Here is a 23,101-nt window from a genome sequence, read left to right as displayed (position 1 = left end):
AAAGTATTTATAGTAAGAAAATTACATCTAAAAAAGTGTAAAAAAAAATTGATGAAAAATTGAAATTTAATTTCAAATAAAGACAGCTCCTAAAATAGTATATGCTTTCAAACAATTCCAATAAGTAGTAAATGTTTACAAAATGTCTGCTTGAGGACACATGATGACATTTACATCTTTATCATTGTTATTTTTCAAAATACACGAAATTACATTTTTGTGTTTATTGCAATTTTAGCTTTCAAAGAAAGATAACACTTTATATTAAAAATTTAAAAAATTTATTACCATAATTATAAAACATTTACTGGGAAATCAACAATACTTTTTAATTATACTTTGCAAACAATCAAATAACAAATATCATAATCAATAAGAATGAATAAAAAATATTTTTTACAAAAACCACTTTTTTGTATATTGCAAAAAAGCTGAAACGACTCATAAAACCACTTTAGATTTTCTTAAACTTTGAATTTCATTCTCAGAATAAGAAAGGATTTTGGATAATATCACATCGGTATGCTCAGCAAAGATAGGAGGTGGCAATCTTCCTTCATTCACACTATCACTGTATTTAACTGCTGGCCCTGTCAAAAGGAATATTCATTCATTATTCAAATAAAACATAATATTAAATCATGGAACAGTAAAAATCTGGATTACTTTTAAATTATAAAGGGCTCAAAAATCTATAAATGAAAAGAGATACATAACTAGAAGACAATTACTATTTTCCACAAGAGAAATGATCTTTATGAGAGACATCCTTATGCTGGGCTTACACTCGGCCAGTAGGCAGTGTATGCGTAGAAAGGGACTGATTCATGTTTGCCACAATTTCATAAGATAGATTCAAACATTCCATGCTTGGCTATAAACTAACGTTTTGGCGCTAATGAATGTTTATTTTTTTACTGTGTATCATGTTAAAATGATGCATAGTTACACAAAGAAACAGAGTAAAAAAAAAAGTGAACATAACTAAAAATGAAAAACTACAGAAAAGAAATGGCAAATAAAATAATAATAAAAAAACAGCTTCGCATCATAAAGAACAAAGAGCAAACAATGTCGGAATTAATCTATGATAAGTGATCAATTTTTTTCATGCCAAAAAAAACCCTGCCAAATTCTACAAACACATACGGAGTAAGAAAAAAATACAACAGAGTGGCATGTTGTCCCGTCGGGACAACTGCCGTCCACCGTGAAGCATTTTTCAGCCTTTCTACACATGCACTGCCTACTGGTCGTCTTATAGCTGGTCGAGTGTAAACCCAGCATTAAGGAAAATTCATTTTGTGAGGAATGATTTTTGACAGAAAAAATCGTTTGGTTTTTCAAATACTTCTATTTGAATTGAAATATTTCCTATTTATAAAGATATAATTTTGTAATTTATTTTTTGTTCGTTCTCTGATGTTTACAAGGATCGAAATTTTATGCAATTTTGTACTCTTCAATACAATAAATTAATAATTTCACAGTTTAATTATCAGCCAATAATGAATTTAATATTATTTTGATTCTTTGCCTAAGAAATAATAGATAACTCATTTAAAAAGTAGAAAATAATTAAAATAAAAAATTCTACTATTTTGTAAATTAATATATCATTATTTTTAAAACTTTTTTTTATTTCAAAATGTGATTTTGTTTTTTCATTATTTTTATAGATAATGAAATAAGGTTAACTCCTAATATATTACAATACAATATTTTAATGTAATACTATTATTTTAACCCACAAAACTACACCATTTATCTACATCATGCTCTTTCCCACCCCCCACCCCTCCTTTTTATAATCAGAATAGGAATTTCTATTCCCCAGCTAACAATATTTCAGCTCTTGATTCAGCTCACATACGTATCAAAAAAATATTGGAACTCTGCATTATTAGTTAATTTATCTTTTTTACTTCAATTTCATATCTGTCATACTAAGTAAATAAATTCCGATTATTACTGATTACATTAACTTAAAACATTTCTGTTTCCTAGGGACTTATTTATGTCCTCAGACAATTGCTTTCAAGCTAAAAATATTATGTAACCTTTTTGTTAAATTAAACTAATTATAAAATTAAAAATTTGAAATAATGCATTAAAAACTATGATTTTTTTCAATCTTATTAAAATATGTATGCTAGCATTGTTATATCATTTTGGTTGTCAATTTTCTGCGAAAATCAAAAATCATTTTTGAGAAAATCCAAAAAATGCTCACAACAGGTACCTATAGATTAATTATTATCTTCAAGATTTATGATAAAGTATTTATATTTATCATTATTTCAGACATATAGGAAACTCTTTTCATAAGTTCGACTACGATTCATATTTATCCCACAGTGAAAATTAGTTATTTTTAAATTATGAAATAGTTCAAAAAATTTTTATATTTGATTAAAAATAAAGTTTATTATCTTAACAAACAATAAAAAAATATTCAATGGGCAATCATCTGTGAATGAGTGAATTTCAATGAGGAAGGTTCAACATCAAATAAGATTTCTTTTTTAACTTTCTTTCCTTCTCTTTAATAAACTCCTTTAAAAAAAAAGAGCTTCAAATACTTTATTAACATATAATTTTTAAAAAAAAATCAGAATCTCTAATAAGTCAATGATAAATACATTTGTCTTTCTTCGAGTAATAATTCATTGATCCTTCAATTAGATCAATTATAATTACAGTCAGACTTGAGATATGAGGCTTTAAGTGGATAGACCATATGTTTAGACAAATAACTGAATCTTTAAAATCTGAAGGAGGGGAATTCCCCTTCGAGATTTTTGAAAATCCACAGATAAATAAGAATTATCTGCTATGAAAAAAGAATATAGAGAACAAGCATTTCGGCCACTTAAGAAAACTGATTTTGAAAGAAAAAAAACATAACAAAGCAAGGGACCTGAATTTTTAAAGTGCATATTATTTTACATAAAGTAAATATCCTTAAACCAATGAAACTTCTTTTAAAATATTGTCTTAAAACCATTCAGAGTAACTGATTTTTCATGGAATAGATTGTAGGGAGATTTTACTGTATCATAATTTCACAAAAAATCATTGAAAAGTATTATTACAATCTTACAAACCTTTTTAAATTATTCAACTTTGCAACATAAAAAAAAAAAAAAAAAACTTAAAAAATTTACCTGTTACTTTAATATTGCCAGCTGTAGGATGGATCATATCAAGAATCATTTTATTATGAAGAACCTGCAATAAAAACGAGCTTGTAAAATTTAAATATATTTTAACTGTTAAATTAAATTATTTGTTTCCAGCAAATAATAAAATTTTACTAGTCACTTTTAATTATCATTCATAATTTTGACATGCAATAAAAAAGATATTTTAAGATGATTCTCCAAATCCAAATTACCATACATAATAACACTTTAGGCTTGATTCATCTGTCTTCATTTCAGCTTTAACTCTTTCAATATTGAAAGGCTCCAAATGCCCATTTATCAAAACTATGGTGGGTGTCCAAGATGCTTGTATATCACAGCGAAATTCTATCTCCATTTGTTAAGTATGATTAATTGAATACTCAAGTTGTGAGCTTTGTTCATTAGAGACGCTCACCCAGATGGATTTGGAAAACAGACAGGTTTTCTGAAAACACTCAAAAAACATCCAAGCATGCATTTGCTTCATATCCATCAACTAAACGATGTTCTCTTTTGTATATTAACTGCTTGAGAAAGAGCAACTAGTAAGGATTTCAAGAAGAAGTGGATAATTTTTCTTATCTTAAAAGAGAAAATTGGGCATTTCAGTATTTTGAGGTACTGAAATTAGAATGATCTTAAGAATGATAGGGTTAAATTTTACACTCAATTACAAACAGAAGTAACATGCATACAAAAGAATGCATTTAATGAAATTAAAAGCCATATAAATATAAATCCAATAACAAAAGGTATTATTGTAAAATTAATATAAAATAATTTTTAAAAATTTATTAAATTAGAGACAGCACAATAACACACTGGTCACTGCACAATAACACATTCTGAACTTGTTGTTGAAAATGTTCAAATTTCGAATGATCTTTAATTAAAAAATCTATGAAAAATTCTTGGTAAGCATCTACTACTTAGGAAGTAATTGCATATTAAATTTGATAATTCTAAGACTAAAAGTCTGTCCTGTAGAGCATTTTCATGTATTTAGTACATAATTTGATTCAATATATGGATAATATGCCATTCCATAAGATTTATGTTGAAGTTTAATTTTTTTATATTTGTTGACATCAATATATGGAAACCAGTAATACCTAAGCATTTTATAGAATACCAAAACCTTGCCAGCAATGTTAATGATTAAACATTTTGGATATTTCCTAGGCACTCTATAGAATGCCAAATGTCAAATGGCTGTAATATGAAATCTATATTCAATTAAAAAAAACTTGTTTAAAAAAATATGGATGAGTGCATTAAACCAACATGATGATGGCATGCTTATTGATAAGATTTTAGTTTCTGCTTCCTGCGGTGCATATTTAAAAGAAAGCAGTAATACATATGCATGCAGAAAGTGTCATAAAAAATTCATACCTTCAGTAACCATGCTTGTAAAATGATGAAAATAATATTTTGTACACATTTTGTGTCTAAACTAATCAACTGTTTAAATAATAATATGACTTTTTTTTCCATACTTAGTCTAAATAGCATTTGCTCATTTTACAGAATACATAAGCATAATATATGATGCCTAGGTAAAGTATATAATAATTCTCATATTTCGCCTAAAAATGGAAAGCATTTGCTTAAAAACATAAAGCAATATACTGTCAGGCAATCAATCTGCAGAATGCCTGCATCTCATACATTGTCAGTAAAATATCCATGTAAAAGTTTTTTGATTGATCCATTAATTTTTTAAATGATTTTCTCAAAAAATATCCAAAAAATTGAAAATTTATTATTACTACTTATTTATTTTAATGTTAGTATTTTAATATGACTGTAGTTAGTATTTAAATATGAAATTTATTGAAACCTATCTTTAAATTAAGTAGAGCATTAGCAAGTTATTTCTAATTATACATACATACACCAAAAATTGAAAATAAGTGAAACTTTAATAGTATGGAAACATATTAAAAATAATTATTATTTTACAATGACCTTTTATAAATAGGATTCTTTTAATTGTAGTTATTTTTCTAAACATATAATACAATTCATTTTTTTAAATTCAAATTCACAAACTTTAAATTACCTGAGGATCATTAAAAACTTGTTCCATGTTATTCACTGGGCCATATGGAATGCCACTTTCTTCTAACATGTTCATCCAATGTTGAGTAGTTTTCTGTGAGAAACTAAAAGAAAATAATAATATTATGTTTTAAATCAATACAAATCAAATTTATATAAAAAAATTTTGATTTTAAATAAGTTACACAATTTTAAACTAATAAAAAATGACATTTTTACCTAAAAATTCATCTATGAAAGTATTGTTTATTTAAAGGTATTGATGCTAATAGTAAAAATAAAAAGATTATCTCCCTGTTTATCACCTGAACCAATGGATTTGTTCAAAATGAGAATTATCAAATAAAAAAGGAAAATGGGAATAAATATATATATAATAACTGAAGTATAAATGATAATAAATATTATAATTGAAGTATATATAAGCATAAATGGTGGTGGGTGGGGGCAATTAAAAACATATGCTGATTCCACTAATTTTCAAAGTACTTTCCATAATGCTAAATAAGTATTATTTATCTACTTTTCAAATAAATTAAAATGTAGTCTAAAATAAAAAAAATTTGGCATTTCTAAACACATCAATTATTAAATTTCACATTGAAATGATTTATTTAATATTGTCAGAATTCATAACACATTGAATTTATCAAAGCATTAGTTTGTTTATATATATTAAATATATATATTAACTCATAGAAAAATAATAATTTATTATACAGTTACCTTCAAAAATTAATTACACTATATATGCATAACATTTTAAAAAAAAAAAAAGCTTGAATAGTCAAAAGCAGACAAGAAATTGAATTTCAGTTGGAGATTAAAACAAAGATTCTGGCTAATAGTATTATTTTCATTAAATGGTTAAAATGCAGTAAGGATTTAAAATACCCAATCATATATTTTTAACAATGATGATTTGGATAAAAATAAATAATACTTACATATTTGTAAGTTCTGAAATCAAAACTTTACGATTTTCAACTCTTTCTTTATTACTCAGATACTTGGAATCTGTTAGAAAATGCTGAATATTTAAAATCTGAAAATAAATAAAAGATCCAATAACAAATGCAATATAATATGTAACTTATGAATTCATTATTAAAGAAATTGAATTACTCTAATGAAGTGAGAAATTTTAAGTATTTTAAAGCAATATCAATACATAAATGCTTTTCTTTATGATATTGACTAAATTATGCACTTATCAAGCAATGAAATCACAAGACAATGATAATCTTCATCAATTTATTTCTCTGTGAGAAAAAGACCATTAATTATATGTCAAAGTCTTAACCATTTTTGTATTTTAAATTAAAGCTAATAACTTTTAAATATGTCGTGAATGGGCTTGCATCCCATCCTCTCCTTTTTTCAGAGAAATCTCCCTAAAACTATTGTACATTTCCTATGATTTTTTTTTATCAAAGTTCTCCAAATGCAACCACTGTACTGATTTCAACAATTTTTATTTCATACTAGCCGATAGCCGATGAATTGCTGCCACAGAAGAAATAATTTTAGAAATATTGTTTCAAATTTAAAATAGCTATCTTATTTAATTAAGAATGACAGAAAGAATGATATTTATTTTCTAGTTGAGAATGAATACATTCAATGAAATTGAATAATTTATAAAGAAGAATATAATTAATATTTATTCTATTTTTTATTTACTTTATTATTCAAGTATACTTTAAGGTATACAATATTTTTTGTTTCTCCATCTCCAGCAAAAACAAATTTCTTGTTTATTTGACTCGTCAGCATCCAACATACAACTGGCGATGTGAAAAACATGGGTTTTCTAGGTACAAAGCAATAAGTTGGAGAGGTTTAATCTCCATTTGATGAACAATTCGGCAGTGCATAAAATACAAACAAACATTCATTTTTATAAATTAGATAAAAATTCATGACCCTTAGATCTGAAATCAATGGTTCTTTGCCTCTTGCATCTTTGAGAGTAAAATTCAAAAATACTACTTCACTTTATAATTTCGATGGAAAAAAAACCTTTGCGAAATCCCCGAATCACAACAGTTATATATCAACTTCAAACATTTTTATTTCACATGAAAGCTCAATACCTCTAAATGCATTGTTAATGGTCATCTCCTCCCAACACTTCTTGTTTATGAAAGAAATCTCAAAAACACTACTTCACTTGTGAAATAAAACTTTGACATAGCTTCCAGCCTCAGACAATGGAATGATTTCACAAACTTTATTTACCATTTAATTTTATCACTTTGGAAATATAGGTAACCAATCACAATGGTGCAAGTTTATTGTGCATGTATAATTTAAATAAAATTTTATTTTGCAACTATAAGAAATAGTTCAACAAAGTTAATTGATATGACTGAATTAATATTATCAATAGAAAGGACAAATTACTAGTCACCAAAGATGGCTAGTAAAAGTTTAAGCAAGAAAAAACTAAAAACAGCTGTTATCACTACAAAAATATCAATAATACGAAATTAAAGCTATTTTTAATATAAAAAAGCTAGCATATAAGGAAAATGATAAGTCAGAACTTACTTCACAAAGAATTTTAAACTGCTTGTTACTTCCAGCTCCAACAGTGATGAAACCATCTTTAGTCTTAAAAGCTTGATATGGAACAATACTTTCATGTGCAGTTCCCCAACGTTTAGCTTCCTTTTTACCATTCAAATAATTTGAACTTATATTTACCAGTAATGACACCTTAAATAAATAAAATTTTGTTGTAATATAAGCAAAGAAATTATTTAATTAAAATTCTTTTCATTCTGATTCTTATTCTAAATTATGTGGACCCTCCACAATTTAATTTGATTATTACATTAACATTTTTGTGAAGGTAATACATTTTCTAAAAAAGTGTTATGTGAAATAAAATGACTAATTTCCTTATTCCTCTGATTTAATTCATCTGATTCCTTCAGTTTTTACATAAATTTTCATTGATATATGTGAATTAAATATATTTTTATTATTCACTTTGGGATTTATTTATTCCCTTACTATGTGCTTATTGGCCAATATAATTCATAAAACATATTTAAATAGAAATATTTTTATTTTAATCTAGTGTTTAAATATAATTACAAGAAATTTATAAAGTACATATAAGCAAAAAATTAAATGCACTTCCTCTTAAACAAATGTTACCTTTTATATTATTAATATTGGAAATACACTACATAAATAATTCATATAGCAACTACCATGAAATTTTCTTCAGTAAATTTAATTTTTTAATAGTTTATTGCTTAAGTCCTATATTAGTAAATTGAAAATAAATCAGATTTAAAAATAAAATTACAATGAAACTAGTTCTTAAACCTTTCACTCCTAACCTTTTTTTATTGGAAAAAGTTTTTTTGCAATCATTTTTGACCAAAATCTTTTTAACAAACCCAACAACAAATATGTATAAAAAAGTAATAAATGAAGTATTAATTTATGTTAAAAACCAATTCAGTTTAATTCCCTATTTTTATGCTTTTATGAAATGCTATAGATTACATAGTTCTTCATTGATCAGAAGAAACTAATAAAAGCATAAACAGTCAAAGTTATCATGATTCTGGTCCTTTCTAAGTATAAAGTTTTCTTAAGTATGTATACATATTATTTAAAAAATGCCCAAAGACAATTTCAATTAAAAACAAAATAAATAAGGATTTTAAAAACAGCAGTTTAATTAAAAAGTGAAAATTGACTATTCTGAGTTACAGCAGTAATACTGCGAATCAAAACAATAATATAAAAACCTTTTTTAATAAAATTTCTTTTCATATAAAGAAAAAAAAACTTACTTTTCTAAGAAAAATACTTTCATATTTGTACAAGCATAAATTAATTTATATCTGGGACAGAATTAATTTTGTAATTCTCAATGCAATAAATAATTTTAAAAATTGTAAATAACAATAATTGAATTTAGAAAAATATAAATGAGATATATCTTTAAAATAGCAGACATTCAAACAAAAAGAATTGTAAATGATGATTTATCAATAAAATAAACTTTTTCAAATATATATTTGAAATAAAAATCACATTTTCTTCCTGTTTTAAAATTTTTTAATCGACTTGACTGCTGCATGATTTGCATATGGTTTGCAACTACCACCTAACTATACCAAGCCGTTTATCTATTAGATGACCTTTTACTTGCTATCTTAATTACAATACAAAAGGGAATCATCCGATTAGATAGATTTGAATAGCATCAAACATGTTATAGTCTTTGTGTTTTCAATAGGCAGTTCAAGGTCACATTTTCTATCTCATTATTGGTTGTCTGGTACCAGTAACGTGGTAGAAAATGTGACCTTGAACTGCCTATAGAAAATACACAGACTATAATGATGGCATGAGTTGTAGCATCAAACATGTTAATGATCGCATGAGTTGTAGCAACAAACATGTTAATGATGACATGGGTTATAGTATCAAACATGTTAAATGAATTTGAAAAATCATACTAAATTTGTATTATTCATACAAGTTAAAACTGCATATTCACTTTCAAAATGAAATTATATTTGCATTTTTTACATGGCTTAACAATATGAAAACACAAAAATGTACTAAATCATTAATTATAACTTTAAAAAAATGTATTCTTTCAAAAATATTAGCAGTTAACTTCATTAAATATCTATAAGAATTAAAATAATTTTAAATCAAAACATCAGATTAACCAGTACAATTACTATAGCTGGATATAAAAATCAAAATATTTACATAAATTTTGATTTCCAAGATTTTTTCCTCCTAATTTAGACATACAGATTTACAGATTTGTCCACTAGCAAATCCAAACCTCATTGGTTTCTTAGTGTACTCAGGAACGAGGTTTTGCTAAAGATGATGAAGAAGATTTGTGAAGTCTCGAAAGATATTTGTGAGGAAATTCAGAAGAGACTGGGATGACGAATCTATGTCTTGGGTTGTTTGCAGTCTTGTTTTAATTTATTCTTTTTTTTAGGTAATTATTCTGGCACAGCATCTAATTGTTTGTTGTTTTATGTAGGATTATAGCTATTAAAAACTGTACATTGCTACTCATATTCTTGATTTACTTTCTAGTAATACTTTTTTTTATATACATTTGTCATTCTAGATCTGCTTTGTGTTTTCACTTTGTATTTGTGAAATTCACCTATTTTTCACTTTATATAATGGGATAGATGTATGATTTTAGATATTGGTACATTGTTCGATATTTTTGCACAGCATATTATGTCTTCCATCCTTTGGACATTGTAATATTATTTTTATGTTTAAGTGTGTTACTGCGTTCTCTATGTAATTTTCAACTTAGACTCTTAAACCCAGAATTGGTTTCCTAACTATTTTATTTTAGTCAAATGAACTATAATGTATACCGTATTCTGTAATGTATAATGTATATGGTATTCTGACAAAGACTATAAGCCTTTCAATAAATAAATAATAATTATCTCGCTGGAAACCATTCAAAGTCTTATACCCTTTCGGGGCAGGCGGGTCATCATGGGATAGACCAAGGCATACAGATTTGTACTGGCTTAGTAACTAATTAAATTATAAAACAATTAAAGGATTGTTTTTCTCAAACATACTGATAGTTTCAATAAATTTAGAGGACCATAATCATACCTGAGTTGAAAGTAAGTCGCATTCAATTTTCTGCCCTTTCCCAGTCTTTAATCTTTGAAGTAAAGCAGCCATAATTGCTCCATGTGCATACAGACCAGTTGATAAATCAGTCATGGCAACTCCAACTTTGCATGGTTCTCCATCTTCAGGACCAGTAATATGCAATAATCCACCAACTGAAGCAGCAATAACATCATAACCAGGACGGGTTGAATACGGTCCACTAGATCCATATCCTACGCTGAAAAGAAAAAATTTATGAAATTTCCAACATGAATTTATTTATTTCTTAAGTACACAGCCTTAATTCCTGCTAAGCAGAGCTGATTACCTTAAGCCTATGAATCTGAACTCACCCCAAATTACTCTATTCAACAAAGCCCTGAATCAGGGGCTTTTAAGTGCATTTCTGGAATCTGGGGGTAACTGTTAATTTGTAATCAGTCACTCGTATGAAAGGGATTATTCCATTCTGTTTTCATGCAAAAAACATTATTCTCGATTTTGTGACAATGGAATTCTTACACTAGTCAGTTTCATAAATTTTAGATTTTAAACTAATAATTTTATTTTCATAAGAGAAAAGAATGTAATTTATTATAGTTTTAATTAATAAGTAAAATGGCAGGGGTTCTCAAACGTTTCAAATTTTATATGCCATAAATAATAATAATAATAAAAATAATGAAAGCATTTTCCCATTTAAATTTAATGTATTTTAAATGGGCAGTTCATAATCAAATAATAAAACATTTTAAATTGATATTATTCAAATATATTCATAAAAGAAACTTATTGAAATTATAGTAGAAAAATCCAATTTCAATATATTTGGCTTCACATCATAAATTTAATGCGTAAATCAGCTTCAAGATCCAACTAAATTCTAATTTTTATATTAATAACACAGTTAAAAACTAATTTTACATAACCATGGCATATAGAAAACAACTGAAAAACTTGTCTAAATAATTGAAAAAATCTCCAACTGTTTCCACTGTTACCCAAAACCTAACTAATATATGGCTAATGTAACTGCTATAAGTGTCAATTCAAGAAGGAAGGGTGTTCCAAAAGTGGAAAAACTTATACACATCTGAATAATAAATATTAAAGCAAAATATTAAAAGGTTTATCACTTTACATTTGTTTTGAACATTAATTTTAAAAATTCTATACCACCCAAAATAATATGATGCATTATTAAAGACAGACATATTATAATTCAAGAAATCCAGTTTTACTGAATGAGAATACATGAACTGAGGCATTTTCATATAGGAAAAAAAATTAAGAAAGTTATCATTTAATAATTGAGAGACACAGTAAAAAGCAATCAAAGTTTTAAAAGAAAATAATTGTAAAGAATGGTTTCAAAATCCATCCAATGAAAATATAAAATTCTCCAGAAATAATACAGAATTGAAAATATGTATTCAACTAATGTAGTGAGATTATTTGTTAAAAGCAACTTTTAACATTCACGATTTTTTTTAAAATTTTTAAGCTGTAATATAATACAAAATCTAAATATATTATAAGCATGTCCCTAAAAATATATCTCTTAATTTATTTATTTGCTAGAAATAAAAGAAATGTAAAAAAAATAAGCATGATTTGAATGATTAATAAGAAGCTAAAAATAATTTAATTGGATAAGAATAGAATAACAGCATATGTTATAAGGTTCATATGTTATATGTTCTTTGCAGAAATTGGGAAATAATTAATTGCTTGATTTAATTGTATAAATATTTTTGTTGATTGTATGAATGTTTTATTCTTTTTCTATTGTTGTTATTTATAAATCAATTTCATCTTGTTTTACTTATCAAGTATGAAATCAAAGTTGAATATTTTTTATAAAGATAAAAACACTATCTTATATAAAAACTGTGCTAAATTCAAAATCTATATTTTGGGAAAATTAAATAAAAGTTCATTTTGTAAAAAAATTCAATGTAAAGCATTTTTGGCATTTTATGAAAACTGTTTCTTGGTTGTATATTAAATTTAAGCAATTTCAACCCAAAAATAATACACAAACACAAAATTGTAGACTTAAATTTAACTCTAATCCAAATTAGAGAGAGAAAAAATAAAGTAATTAATTTGTTATTTCAGTTATTACTTAGAATAATGTTATTAAATATATTGATATAATGTAAATAAATAATGAAAAATAAATAATATTTGTGAATAATTTTTAAAATTATTTTCATAATTCTATTTCAAAATCTTTCAAGCCAAATGAATAAAACTAAAATACAAATAAAAATTGTAATTGATTATATAAAACTGAAACATCATAAGTTTCAAATCTTAAATATCACAATTCCATACAAGCATTCTGTATAATAAATATATATACAGTACTTTTTTCAAATAACTTTGTAGGTAATAAAGTGCTTTTTTTCAAAATAAATAAAAAAAGGCAATAATTATTAACCAAAAAAATTTGTATATAAAAAAATAATTCAAAAAAATTCCTGAGATATTGTTTGCTTAAACATTCAATAATATCATAATATCATTCAATTAAATAAAAGTTTGATAACATGAAAAAACTTGCATTATGACAGAAATTTAAAAAATGAATTAAGAAAAAAAAATACAAATTACTGACCAGTTATGGAACAATACACTAGATGAGGTGCAACTTTATGCAAACTCTCATAATCTAATCCAAAAGTTGATAACTTTCCAGGAACAAAATTTTCCACTAAAACATCACTCTTGACTGCTAACTACAAACAAATTTTCAGGAATCAAAATTGTATGAAGAGGATTCACAAATATAAAAATAAGGACAATATATTTCAAAAGCCATCTTGTAAGTACAAGTAAAATTAAAAATTGAGGGGAAAATTAACAGAATGTAGTATGTAGAAACAAGAAACAGCTTTTAAATAATTGTTAATTTTTGACACATAGATGCAAGATGATTATGACAATACATAAATGAAGAGAATTACAAGAATATATATCACCATAATGGTTTTCCATGAAAATGGAATCATGGGATGCATGTGACATATTGTATCATAACATCATATCTATGACATCATCGCAATTGCTCATGATGTTAAATATTAAATAGGTGAAAGAAGAAAAATAAATAGTGCATTATTTCCAGTAAAAACATTGCTAAAAATTGGAAATATATGTATATTAATTTTATAACAAAATGTTTCTGGGAGTAATATGCATTCTACTGTTACTAAAAAGAGAAATTTTACAGAACATTCATCTCTATAAACTATACTTTTTCATGTTTCCATAACATACTGACATGATTTTTAAAAAAATCATAAGTATTAAGTGTTATGAAACCTCAAAAAGCACTGAATATATTTCCTTTAAGTTATTAAGAGGCAAATGCATCCAGATAATAGATATTGTTATGAAAATCAAATTTGTTTCATAATGATTAAATGCAACATAAAAATTAAAATTAAAGTAGGTGACAACAAGTTAGTCTGAAGCTTAGATTCCCAATTCATTACCACGGTAAAAATCAAACAAAATAAAATATGTATATATGTTTTTACTACAAAATAACAACTTACTAACACAATAAATTAGCTTAACTCACCTCTTTAATTAAATCTCTACCTTTTGGCAATTTCATGTCAATAGAAATACTCTGAAATAACAATTTTATTATAATAAAAATATTATTTCAAGAAAAATACAATAATGAAAAATGCAATTGAATGCAATACTAAAAATGCAATACTAACTGAAATTAACTGACTATCTAACAAACTTTTTTTTTAAATTTTGTTTTGTGAATACAAGTGGTATCATGTATAGTCAACATAGGAATCATCAAAATTTTCCCAACATTTTTAATTTTCTCAATATTTTCCACTTAAAGATTATTAAGTGAAAAACAAAGTAATAAAAATAAAATTTAAACAATTTCTGAAAGAAAAGTTTTATTAAATAATAACCAATATTTCCTTTTTTTTCATTTTTCATTAATTGGATTTATCAGTAATTAGATCAATCATCAATTTATACGTTGGTGTCTAACAAATTTTTGGAATGCTATGAAAACTTCAAATATTAGATTTTGCTTTTAAAAAAATTTAACCTAAGCAAGAAAGTAAAACCACAGATGCCTGGACACCTTCTATAGAAGTTGTACAGGATGTGTAGTTAAATTTTACCATAAAAAATAAACACATTTTTTTTTTTATTAGCACATTTAAAGAAAACTGCTAACAAAGTATTTTTAAGGAACTACTAATGTAGTAATTATACTTAACTACATTAACATAGTATTTTTTATTAGAAAGTTATGTGCTACAATGAACTAAGGTGTGCTATAATATTAAGTAAGGTATCCAATTTTATAACAGAATATTTTTCATCAACATTAAAATTAAATTATTTTAAGTGTTTTTTACGCAAGTTTTATTTTTAAAATCTTATTAAAGCATTTTTATAGTAAATTATATTAATTTATTACACTATAATCAGTAATATTTTTTAAAAAAACATCACACCACTACTTCATTAACATTCCAATTCTTCATAAAAGAAGGTTAGAAATATCAAAAAATGAATTTTAGAATAATGATTATGATAATTTTATTAAATATGTAAATAAAAGTTTGTTCCTTTTTAGAAATTTCCCCAACTTTTTCAATGTTATCAATTTTCTTATTAATGTCTTTTCAAAATTTATTAGATTTAGTTAGTAATAAAGAATATTTTAGCTTGCTGAACAAGTAAATTAGTTTTATATTCAATACCAGCAATTTTCCTTTTATAAAGTAAATTTTATTTTCCAGAAAGACATCATAGAAAACCGATTTTAATGTTCTATATGTCATTAACAACTACTCTTTTTAGCTAATTGTCCCTTCATAAATAGGCAGTTTTCTCTCATTATTAAAAGTAGGGATTAGAATTCCATTTAATCTCTGTGTATATAAGACAAATAAAAAAAAGTGAAGTTACAATACTGTGAAATTTAAAGGATAGAAGTAGATATTTTCATTTTTAATAGCACAATAATATTTTGAAACTAGCCATCATTAGAAAAGTTCATGCACACAGTAAAAACAAAATAACATGGCTTTCATATCTGTATTTGGCAGAATCATCTAAATGATTTATCTGAAATTAAATACAATCAATATTCTAATTGAACCAGCTGATCACATGAGGTAACTAGTTTAAAATAACTATTAAATATCACAACTATTAAAAATATAAACTATTAAATATCACCTATTTTCTTTATAATAAATACTTAAAAAGTTATAAGATATTTTAGGAGTGATCGTAGTCTAAATACTTTACTTCCCCAAATTCAAAACCAGATATGAGAAATGTTAATTCTTTACTTTTTGATTAATGATAAATATTTTTCTTTGCTAATGATTTTGTTTAAAGAGATATGTGTACATATCCATGAAAACAAATAAAGACAAGTCCAAAGTAGATATGCAATTAATTTACAGACAAGTTTAATTGGTCCACACAGACAAGATAAATCAAACAAAAACAACATAGCTTTCAAGAACAACAAATTGTTACAATTTCCTACAGTAACAAAAAATATATAACAGAATTTCAATATAAAAAATAAAAATTAAAAGATGTGCGAAATCTAAGAACATAAAAGAATTTAGAAAATATACCAAGATCATAAAGTGAAAAAACATAAAAAAAACATAGGAGTTGAAAAATAAATGGAAATAATAATATAAATTATAAAATATATAAATATAAATAAGCATGAAATAGATAATGTAATAAAGAGAAATTTAAAAAATAATTATAATAATATAACTGAATGGAAATTAAAAATTTTATTAATAATATCAGGATTTAATATATTTAAAAATAGAAATATGCATATCTATGTACATAACAATATTTTGAATGACTTAAGATTACATTAGAATTTTATTTTATTTTAATCTTTAAGATTTTTAAAGCATTCCTGATTTTGTGCATATAAATTCAGTTTTCATGTATAATAATAATATTCATTCTAAATAATTCATGTATAATAATTCATTCATTCTAAATCATTACAGTAAAATCTGTTTTAAAAAAAAGATTTGTTAATTCTTATTGTTATGATTTATTCTTCAACTCTTTGGCAAAATTTCTTACACATAATATCTTCCTTAAGTAATTAAAAATAGAAAATACAGCATGTTTTTTTCTATCAGATGTAAAGTGAAGCAAAATATAGTGTAGTAGATATTTTTGGTTTATGAAATATATTTTTGGCTATGGTTTATATTTTATAAAAAGAAAAAAAAATTAATTAAATCTTAAGAAAACTAAGAAATTTGAAAATATATATAAATATGGATGAAAAGAAGAATTTTAATGATCACTGTTTTAAAGAAAAGAATACTGAGGTGGAATATCATTATTGGCTTAACAAATGACATACCTTTTTATTCCTGTTTATAGAAAGAAAGTAAGTACTTTCACCATTAACAAATGGTGGACCCCAATTTCTGGTTTCATCACCACCGTCTACAAATTAAAAAGTTACGTCAAATAAATAAACATGATATTTTTTATACATATGGGATTTCAATATTTTTCCATCAAAGTAAACACTTTTTCAAAAATAATATCATGTCCCTGGTTCATTTATATTTTCTACTTTAGTGAGATTCAAAAAACATTTGAAAATTTGTACTATTATAAGAATATAAAATAAGTAAACATTACAAACAGCAAATAACAATCAAAATAAAAACAATTTCAAAGGAAAGAAAGCTGACAAACCATTAATCCAAATCATATATTTAAAAAATAAATTGCAAAAAAAATATGAAAATTAATTTATTAATTTTCAATTTAATTTTTATTTACAAATCATTATACATCCATTATAGACTTTCTGAATAATGAAGGAGGAAGACTGCTTATTTAAAGTAAATATACATTAAGACCTACATTATAATTATTAAGAATTATAACTAAACCCAAAGAATATAACTGATTCTCTTCTCTTCACTTCAAAGCTACATAAAAAAAGAAAATAAAAAGCTTCATATTTAAATCTCTATTTTAAGACTTGTGCTTTGTTATTCTTGCTGATTGAAAACATTTATAACATTTACTAACTTTCCCATTGCCATTCTATCCAATGAAACTACTGAATAAATTTTTTTATACATACACTGAATTAAATTCTGGAATTCAGAGAGACATTCACACTTCCATCATTACCTATGTAATGTCTTAAATTTTGTTTGCAAAAAAATTTAAGGTAATTACAACGATAAACATCAGAAATTTTTTTTTCTTTCTACAAGATAGCTTCTACAATTTACCAATCTTATCATAAATTAAAGGCTATAAAACAATCAATAATATTAATCAATTGTGTAAAAAGAATATATCAATTGACAAAAATTACTTTCAATAATTATATGGATAAATAAAGATATCAAGTTTATTTTTAAAAAACAAATAATAAAATAGCCTCTGACATAATAGCAATATTGACAATTTACAATTCCTAAAATATACATTTATTCTCCAATATTCACTTACATTTTATCTACAGAAGTCAAGGCTTTGGGAATATCTAGGTAAACATCAGAATAATAATAAAAAAAAAAAAAAAAAAAAAAAAAGATAAAAGGAGGAGGTATAATTAATTACTCTTACTATTATTATTACTGTAAGTGAACAATCAAAAATAATCTATATATTTGATTATTGTGACCACTTGTACTTTTCTTTATTATTGGCTATTATATTAGTGAATATCTAAAATCTTATTCCACAGCTTATTTTAGAGATGGAAAAAAAATTATCCTTTCTATTAAAGATAATTGAACTATAAATAATGATAGAATTATGGCATTAACTCAACAGCAATTACTGCTAAATAACATATGCTTAAAATGTAGCTTTTCTATTAGCTCATCAACCACAAAATAAATATTAAGTATGTGATGTAGAGAAATTTTTCTTCATAATCACATATTTTATGATGAAATCAACTATATTTGAAGTATTTATATATTTTAGTAATTCCTTTTACTCGAAAATTTTAAAGCAATTCACTTGCCATCAGGCTATAACACACTGGTTATTTTTACTATCTACAAAAAGATATAACTCAATAATCTACGCTGGAAAGCTCATAATCCTTACAAAAATTAAAAAATACATTAAATATTAACAACTTTGAAAAATGTTTTTCTATTCTAGAGAAATATTTAGAAAATTCTTAATATATTAAAAAAGATATAAAAAAGTATTATGTGTATGTATTTTATTACATGAAAGAGAAGTGGTTGATTGGTTGTAATTACCTATCCAAATGAAGCTTATCAGAAGCAATTAAAAAAATTCTAAATAAAGTATTTAAAATATATGTAATAAAAATTAATGAAAAAATTCACCTGGATTTTCTACTTTAATAATTTCAGCCCCCAAATCTCCTAATATCATGGTACAAAATGGACCAGCTAAAATTCTATAACAAAAAAGAAACAAACATTTGAGAAGTTATAACTGGTTATTATATTAGCAAAAACATAATTTACATTTATCTTTAATACTTTTTTCTTCACCTGAAAGAGTCAAACTATATGCTAAATATCTCGTAGAAAGTTACTATCGCAAAATGTAAAATCACAGAATAGCTTCTTGTGTATATTTTTTCAACTGATACTCTACCAGAAATGAGACATTCTATGATAACATTATATTTGGCAATAACTGCTGTCTAATTAATGGAATACAACTTATTACTTTTTTAATACTTTTTTAACACTTTTTTAATAATTCGTAAGAAACAAATTTCAACTGATTAAAAATATAAAATCTGAACTAATTACCTTGTCATATCTAGTACTCGAATTCCAGAAAGTGGACTTTCTACAGTTTGATTTTCTGAAAACCCTAAAAGTAATTTGAAGAGTGAATCATTACTAAAAATATATATATTATTTTAAGGAAAAAAATATAAAAAAGTAAAACTTTTGAACACACTGCAAAATAAATGACAAATTTTAAGTAAATCTTAATGTGCCTGACAAACATATTTTAAATTGAAATACCTCCTTACAGAATAATGATAATAAATAAAATAATATCTGTAATAAAATATATCATCATTATTAGAAAAAGAATTCATCTTAATAAAAACTGCATTAATTTTATGATCTCTATCAATCTATCTCTCACAATTTTTTTTTTAAATAAGTCAATATAATGCTCTAAAATTTTATATTCATGAGAAAATTTTGATTTCATCTTATATCTAGGTGCCAAAAAAAAAAGTTCGATATCTATTTTGCTTTTTTTGATAATAGATTATTTTAAGTTTTATTTTTTAAGATGAAATACACAAACACTTTTTCTCCCAAAATTTCTCTTTATTTCATTTATGATTACAATAAGAAGTTGGCAAATCTAGACAATAGTTTTCTTAATGATAAATTAAGTAAGTCTTGAAGCTAATAATTTGTCAAAAGTAATGAAGAAATAAAGGCATTTTAATTCTTCATTACTTTTTGATACACCTACATAAAATTAGTTTTATTGCAAACTATATAGGCACTTGATATATTGTTAAAAATTTCATTTCAAAAATGATTTCTTTGTATAACCAATTATTTTTATTCCAAACACACAATATTGGTGAAAAAAATTTGATTTTGTGTTTGTTTACATTTTATAAAAATATAAAAGTTTCATACAAAAATATAAGTTTCTTTTTTTTTTAAATAATTTTTTAAAAAATATCTGACATGAAAATATCACAAACATTTATGCATCAGAACAAAATTTAAAAAAAAAAATTGTACGAATTGAGACAAACAAAGACAATATTTGGAAATATTGTAAAACATGCAAGAATTGCAACTCTCATTTACAAAAATAAGCTACCATACATTATCACAACATTTTGCGAAATATTTGTCATAAAATACTATAATATAAATAAAATAAAAAACAAACATATAGCATGGACAAACCTGACAACATTCGTTTTAGCTGCACATCAATTTTATGTTTATTCCAAAACATATTCTTAAATTTAGAATACATATTGTGCTTATCTGTAAAAAAAAGTCAAAACAAACAATAACTCGAGGATATTTGGGTAAGAAAGACCTGAAGAAAAACTTAAAATATGATAAATTATTCTACACTGTAGGAAGGAAGGAAGGAAGGAATGAGGTTTGTTTTCCGGCGTATGCTCCTGAACGGATTCTTAGCTTGTGCCGGGTTCACAAAAATCAAAACTCGAATATCACAAAAATTTTTTTAAAATCTGTCAGAAGCCACAAAGAAAGCCAACATAGCCTTCACTTTATCACGACCCTGTACGGAGAAATCACAAATCCAGTCAAAAGAGAGTGGAACACAACCCAACTTAGCACGGAGAGAATTTCTCGCTGACTCGTATCTACTGCAAGAAAGAACAAAATGTTCACAAGTTTCTGGAATCTGGCAATGGGCACAATTTGGTGATTCAATGAGCCTACATTTATGAAGAACTGCATTTACTGGAAGAGTCCTAGATATTAATCGTAATATTAAAACCTCATTACGTCTAGATAACTTAAGTTTTTTAAGATTGAAAGAAACAAGCCATTTGTATTTTTCATAGTATTTAGAATTTTCCCATTCTAAATCTTGTTTATGTCGTACGATTTTAGTATAAACTGAACAAGTGTCTTCGGGCGAGATCCAGTCACAAATATTTGAAGAAGTTAACGCTTGCTTAGCTAAATCATCAGCCCGTTCATTTTCTGCAATTCCAACGTGGGCAGGAGTGTATATCAGTTCTAACGAGGAACATGTCTTTAAGGCATCAAATATAACGCGGGCCACAAAAAGGGCACTTTTGGGAGAATGGAAATTTAGGCATCTCAGGGCTGTCAAATTAGATAAACTGTCAGTCAATAAAATATAATCTTTATGTTCTTTGACAAAGTTCATTACAGCCAGAGCTATGGCAAAACCCTCCCCTGAAAACACAGAGTTAATGTTGTGAACCGTTCCCTTAATGACTTCCTTCGAGGAGCAGTTTATAGCCGCCACCGCAGTAGAATTCTCATTCTTGGATGCGTCTGTGGCCAGTATAATTTGATTTGGGGATAGCTGTGATTTGAACTCGGCGAATAAACGTTTAATTGTAGTCGAATCCAAGCTCTTTTGTTGGAAGCCGAAGTCATGGGTTTTAATGGTAAAATGTTCACAATCATCCCAACTAACCGGGACCATAATCGGGATTATTTGGTCCAGGGACAGGTTTTTTTGATGGCAATATTCTTCTAAAGTGCCTGCGCAGGGAAGTCTTTGGAAAATTCGGTTAGAGATTACAGACTTCACCTCGGAAATTGATCTCGAAACTTCAGTGTATTCGCGGGCTGAGAACTGATTAACAAAGAATAACACGTTTTTCTTTTCAAACCTAAGTCTCATATTTATTTCATTTGATATTTTAAATAAAATTGGGATAGGTGTCCATCGTGGGAGTCCAAGAGCAAAACGAAGGATGTTGTTTTGAATCGTTTGTAAAGCTGCAAAACCAGCTTTATTCATCATGCCAACCGTATGTGCTCCAAATTCCATGGATTGTGAAATGCACGCATTGCAAATGTTTATCAAATTAGATGCGTTTGCACCCCATCTGGGAGCAGCCAAACTTTTGATCACATTTAACTTTTTAAAGGCTTTAGTTCTGATCTGGTCGATATGCGAACGGAAAGACAAGGTTGAAGCAAACTGAATGCCTAGATAGCGAACGTTATTAGACCAAGGGATACTACAGCCGTGAAAAAGGACTCCAAACCCCACTGGCGATTTACGAGATGAGAGGTTTATAATATTACTTTTCTGGGGAGCAATATCCATATGCCATTCGTCGCACCAGCTTTCCAGTTTAGTAACACAGAACCGCATCTTATTTTTGATCGCTTCGATATTGTTTTCTTCAACTAATATAAAAACGTCATCTGCATATATAAAGCAAAAAACATCATTGGGTAAAATGCTATATATGTCATTCATAAAAATTGTGAAGAGCAACGGAGAAAGAACACTTCCTTGCGGAACGCCCCTTTCATGCTTAAAAAGTGAGGAAGACACTCCTCTCCATGAAACAAATGCTTTCCTTTCATGTAAGAACTGTGAGATCCACAGGGCAATCTTACCCTTAATCCCCGATTGTAAAATTTTTA

General features: G+C 25.7%; 1 protein-coding gene across 1 annotated transcript; it reads right to left on the bottom strand.

The window, feature by feature from the left end:
* Positions 1 to 295: 295 nt before the first annotated feature.
* On the bottom strand, positions 296 to 22,027 carry LOC129957307 (succinate--hydroxymethylglutarate CoA-transferase-like). The gene is made up of 12 exons (XM_056069575.1): positions 20,888 to 22,027; positions 19,745 to 19,808; positions 19,307 to 19,380; positions 17,329 to 17,414; positions 14,497 to 14,547; positions 13,528 to 13,648; positions 10,902 to 11,137; positions 7,806 to 7,973; positions 6,200 to 6,297; positions 5,254 to 5,356; positions 3,168 to 3,231; positions 296 to 590 (listed from the first exon to the last, which is right to left on the bottom strand). Exons 1-12 carry the CDS (start codon positions 20,958 to 20,960, stop codon positions 442 to 444), a joined length of 1,287 nt encoding a protein of 428 aa, XP_055925550.1. The 5' UTR covers positions 20,961 to 22,027; the 3' UTR covers positions 296 to 441.
* Between the last annotated feature and the right edge of the window lie 1,074 nt (positions 22,028 to 23,101).

Source organism: Argiope bruennichi, chromosome 11 (assembly GCF_947563725.1).
Source record: "Argiope bruennichi chromosome 11, qqArgBrue1.1, whole genome shotgun sequence".
Classification (NCBI taxonomy): Eukaryota; Metazoa; Arthropoda; class Arachnida; order Araneae; family Araneidae; genus Argiope; species Argiope bruennichi.
The sequence above is the reverse complement of the archived record's forward strand: the minus strand, read 5'-3'. Positions and strand labels throughout refer to the sequence as shown.